This window comes from Montipora capricornis, chromosome 10 (genome assembly GCF_036669925.1).
Source record: "Montipora capricornis isolate CH-2021 chromosome 10, ASM3666992v2, whole genome shotgun sequence".
Classification (NCBI taxonomy): domain Eukaryota; kingdom Metazoa; phylum Cnidaria; class Anthozoa; order Scleractinia; family Acroporidae; genus Montipora; species Montipora capricornis.
Window position 1 is genome coordinate 59951373 of NC_090892.1, and position 5000 is coordinate 59956372.

The following is a 5000-nucleotide window of genomic DNA, read 5'->3' on the forward strand; positions in this document are numbered from 1 at the left end:
TAAATCTAAAAATGTTGTTTACTTGATCACTTGTAACAAATGTAATGTTCAGTATGTAGGATCAACCACTAACGAGTTTAAAGTCAGATTTCGAAACCACAAATCGGCCATGAGCACAAAGAAGAACACTTGTGAAGTGGCGATACACTTTAACAAAGAAACTCATGTTTTGTCGGATTTCGTTTTCGTCATCATTGAACAAATTGGTAATTTTAGCGATCAAAATAGCCTCGACCATCGTCTGCTTACAAGAGAAGCTTTCTGGAGTGCACAACTTTGCATCCTTCAACCTTATGGTTTGAATAAAAGATCAGAATTCCACTCTAGGAATAGAATAAGATACAATTAACACCTTATTTTCATCACTCACAAGTGTTGTCCTTTTTATTTTTTATATGTTATATATTTAAACGACAACAAAACGACAACAACAACTTTATTTGTACCAACAGTAAAGCAATAAGCTACAAGATATTACAAAAATAGAAAGGAGTACAGGCTGCCCCAAATAACCATAGGGGCTAATGAAATAGGACAGCCACACTCTGGTAATTAAGCTAACATAAATTAGGTCAGATGCACACATATACGCACACACGCGCCAAAGCAAAAAACACATAAAAAACTGAGAAAGACAAAATGTCAAAAACAACGGAAAGCCAGAAGAATTATGATGTTAGGATAATGAGAATTTTTAATGGTTTTCAAAAAAAGTTAGCTTTAGGTTTTTCTTAAAATGTTTGAGAGGAAGAAGCTTTAGGTCATCACTTATATCATTCCAGACTTTAGCACCCTGAAAACGTATATTAAAGATTCCATAATTGGTTCTGGCCTTTGGAATTGCATAAGTCATTTTGCTAGATAATCTGGTATTATAACTATGTACATTCCTAACAGGATTAAAGTAATGGTCAAATACAGGAGGTAGGAGTTTATTATGAACCTTATACATAAATACTGCCAGTTGAAGGGCAATAATATCAAACAGCTTAACAACTCTTAAATCTTTAAATAAAGGACTTGAATGTTCATTAAAACTAGTAAAAGTAATTATTCTTAGGGCTTTCTTCTGAAATAATAAATAAAGGTTGTAAAGCTGTCCGATAAGTACCGCCCCAAGCAACTATGCAGTAATTTAAGAAAGGTTCAACTAGAGCATAGTATAGGCTAAGTAGTATTTTGGTACGTCCCTTACCGTTATGAATTTCAATCCATAGGGATTCATAATCATTTTGCTTTTGGGCAGAGAGATCAGGACGATGAGTATATGCAATATTATCCTTCACATAGAAGCCTACTCCCCCGGCATAGGTGCAGCTTGGTTGGGACAAAAAGTTGTAACCAGATATCGCAATATTTAGGAGAGCCTCTTGATCATTCTTTAGCTTAGTCTCAGTTACACTTAATACAGATATGGGGAAATGTAATTCGGATAGCATATTAACCAGATTATCAAAATTAGCCTGCAAGCTCCTAATATTACAATTAAGAAAGGAGAGTGAATTATTAGTTAGACACTTTACAATATCTTCATTAGCATGAAAGTCATGTGTAGTGAAATAATTAAAATTCAAGTCAGAGGGCATATGAAGATCAATATCTAAATTAGTAAGATGACCAATGTTGGAAATAGAAGAAGTTATATCGAGTCGAGGTAATGAGGCATAGCTGGATGGACAACTGGAGCTATCAAGATAAGGGACTCCTCCGGGACACCTATCACAAAACTTACAAGTATCAATAGAACTTATCTTTTAAGATGATGATGATGGAATATCAGCAGAGGAGTTGATAGGTATCACAGGAGAGTCAGCATTCTTCCTCAAGAAAATTTTTCCAGCATTAGTCCACAGGAACTTGTAACTGTTGTCTTTTTTAAATTTTAAGCAATCTTTGAAAAGTTCCTTATTCTTTGACGTTAAGCTTTCATTGATAAAGATCTTCTTATCAACAGGGAAGCCAAGGTCTGCCGTGGTGATAGATTTCAGCCTTTTCCTTGAACGATACAAGTTTTCCCTCATCTCTCGTCTTGCAAACTTTACTATTATGGCAGGGTCCACTGATGCCCTACTACTTGGAATTCGATGACTAATGGATATATCTTTCCTTTCCATTGGAATACCCATCTTCTCACTTAGCTGAAGTACAATGTTATTAGTTTCTTCCTCCTGGGGTTCCTCAGGGAGAGGAATGCCACGAATTTCAATGCAGTCTCTTCTAGTATACTGCTCCAAGTCATTAAGACACTTCTGAGCTAACTTTAAATCATTTGCAGAACTTAATACTTGAGCTTTTAGGCTCACATATTCTTGCTGAAGTGCCTTATTTTTCTCTTGAAGCGCCGTAAGAGCCTCTTCCATCTTCTCACATTTCGTATTCAACGATTTCACCGTCGCTAATGCTTCCTGAAGTTGTTTAGAAAGTGGGCGCAATTTTTCATCTAAGATCTTCTCAAGTTTTTCCGCAGTAAGGTTTGGCATTGTTCTTGACATTAAAACGAATAAACTGTATTAAGACACACAAAAACTCAACAAAGAATTAACAATATTGCAGGACATAAAAAGAAGACGTCCGCCATATTGTTCAAAGGCTCAATCAAGGATTTTGTTAGGGGCTGAGAGTATAGCACACAATGCTTGAGTTCAGGTGCTGATGACTAGGATTTTGTTATGAACCATTCAAAGGCCTTTTGTTCGGATCCTGTCCCGAAAATGGCATTGTGAGCTAGAAAGAGCCTCTTTTCAAAGGCTTTGACTTGGGAATTTGTTGCATCATTTTCTCTACACTATTATGCAATACCCTAGTGGTCTAATACCTTTTATCCTAAAAATATGATTATTTGGGGTGTGCATTGTCAGGGTTTCTCTCCTACACTTTCTCTAAAATTAAAATTAGCCTGTATCCTTCTAGGATCCTTCCTTGTCATCCGCTAAGTTGACTACGGTCGTGCATCATTAACTTGATCCTTAGTTGGGTTTCAAGTGAAGTTATAGGCTCCCCTACCTTGTCACCTTGAAAGAAAATTTCCCGGGAGGCCCACGCCTTAACCACATAAATCACCTCTTCGATGGCTGTGTTGCCAGCATGGTTGTCCTGGTGGTGTAGTGGTGATCACACCCGACTAGTAATGGGGGGACGTGGGTTCAAATCCCGCTCAGGGCAAATTTTCTTTCAAACATTTATTCTTAAATATATATATATATATATAACTGACTGCAGACAGTACTGTTTCGGCCTTCTGGGCCTCATCAGTGCAGTGCTGATGTCTGGGATGGAGGTTAAGCTTATAAAGCCACCCCAAATGTCCCACACATGTGGTACATCTAAGCCATGCCAGAGTGCTCAAACTAGCGAGCTAGTGAGCATGCGCAATTGCTAGCGGCAATGACTCATCCCAGTAGAGTGCTCAATTTGGACATGAAAGCAAAAGCTTTGTAATGCCAAAGAGCTATATCTAACTGCAGACAGTACTGTTTCGGCCTTCTGGGCCTCATCAGTGCAGTGCTGATGTCTGGGATGGAGGTTAAGCTTATAAAGCCACCCCAAATGTCCCACACATGTGGTACATCTAAGCCATGCCAGAGTGCTCAAACTAGCGAGCTAGTGAGCATGCGCAATTGCTAGCGGCAATGACTCATCCCAGTAGAGTGCTCAATTTGGACATGAAAGCAAAAGCTTTGTAATGCCAAAGAGCTATATCTAACTGCAGACAGTACTGTTTCGGCCTTCTGGGCCTCATCAGTGCAGTGCTGATGTCTGGGATGGAGGTTAAGCTTATAAAGCCACCCCAAATGTCCCACACATGTGGTACATCTAAGCCATGCCAGAGTGCTCAAACTAGCGAGCTAGTGAGCATGCGCAATTGCTAGCGGCAATGACTCATCCCAGTAGAGTGCTCAATTTGGACATGAAAGCAAAAGCTTTGTAATGCCAAAGAGCTATATCTAACTGCAGACAGTACTGTTTCGGCCTTCTGGGCCTCATCAGTGCAGTGCTGATGTCTGGGATGGAGGTTAAGCTTATAAAGCCACCCCAAATGTCCCACACATGTGGTACATCTAAGCCATGCCAGAGTGCTCAACATGACGAGACGCAAGTGGGTCTGAACTGGAAGTACCCGATTTCTGAATCTAATTAAGTTGTGGTTTACTCAGTAATGACTCTTCTGTCAACAAAGAGGGGTAATAGGATTAACATGTCAGTTATCTAATTTAGCCTTGACGAATAACATGCGTTTCTGTCATTTGAGAATAAGCCATTTTGTTCGTTTCAATCACATGAGCACGGCACGGCCACGTTGATCATTGTGATTTTCTTGCGCGGGCTAAGACATCGCGGAAGGTTATTCCCGATTTTCTCGGGTACAGGGCCCGTAGTTCTTAGATCCAAGGAAAAGAGTGGTATGTGTTAAGCAACATAGGTTATGGAGACCGTCTGAGCTGCTGGTGCGCTTTCCAGAGGAATTTGCTCGGTAGATGGAGATCCGTTTGAAGGAAAAGCTTCTACAGCAGATAAAATCGTCACTTCGTCGTTTGGATTAATCGTTGTATTCCTTCGTCATACACCGGATTCACCACTGTATCAAGATGAGCTATTTGAACGGCTAAGAGAATTTTTAAACAGCCTTGACCTTAGCCTTTGCAGAGATCAAGTTATCGGTGCTGGCTGGCTGACTCCACCGAATTGCCGTTTGAAAATGCCATTGTCATCTCACATCAAATGGACAATGATACTGGCTGCGTCTTACTAACCCCGCCGGACAACTGTTCAAGTAAGGTAAGTTGCAATCGAGCCATTTGTGGTCACGTAAAACTGGGGCAAAATGAAAGGAAAATTCGAAAAGAAGTGTCTGATGTTTATTTTTCGCTTAAAATGTTTGTTCGCGATAGATTTTCATGATCCAGAAGCTTATTTCACATTAGGAGCCTTGTAAACGTTCTTTTCAAGTCTTGCGAACATTAGGGCCATTTATACGGGAGAAAATAAGACGCGTCTTGGAT

General features: G+C 39.8%; 2 protein-coding genes and 1 long non-coding RNA gene across 3 annotated transcripts in view; 1 reads left to right on the forward strand and 2 right to left on the reverse strand.

Moving 5' to 3' along the window:
• LOC138018971 (uncharacterized) overlaps positions 1–1439 on the reverse strand; it is a 9234-nt gene extending 7795 nt beyond the window's left edge. Inside the window, exon 1 of the mRNA XM_068865645.1 lies at positions 1196–1439. Within this exon, the coding sequence (XP_068721746.1) occupies positions 1196–1439 (244 nt within the window). The remainder of the gene's footprint in view (positions 1–1195) is intronic.
• The window catches only part of LOC138022069 (uncharacterized), a 36642-nt gene that overhangs the window by 9103 nt on the left and 22539 nt on the right, over positions 1–5000 (forward strand). The gene's annotated exons all lie outside the window — the stretch shown is intronic.
• On the reverse strand, positions 1357–2379 carry LOC138019950 (uncharacterized). The gene has a single exon (XM_068866924.1). It carries the CDS (start codon positions 2358–2360, stop codon positions 1755–1757), a length of 606 nt encoding a protein of 201 aa, XP_068723025.1. The 5' UTR covers positions 2361–2379; the 3' UTR covers positions 1357–1754.

Excerpts from the sequence above, each read along its gene's own strand:
- LOC138019950 (XM_068866924.1), bottom strand. The coding sequence starts at position 2,360 with ATGGAAGAGGCTCTTACGGCGCTTCAAGAGAAAAATAAGGCACTTCAG.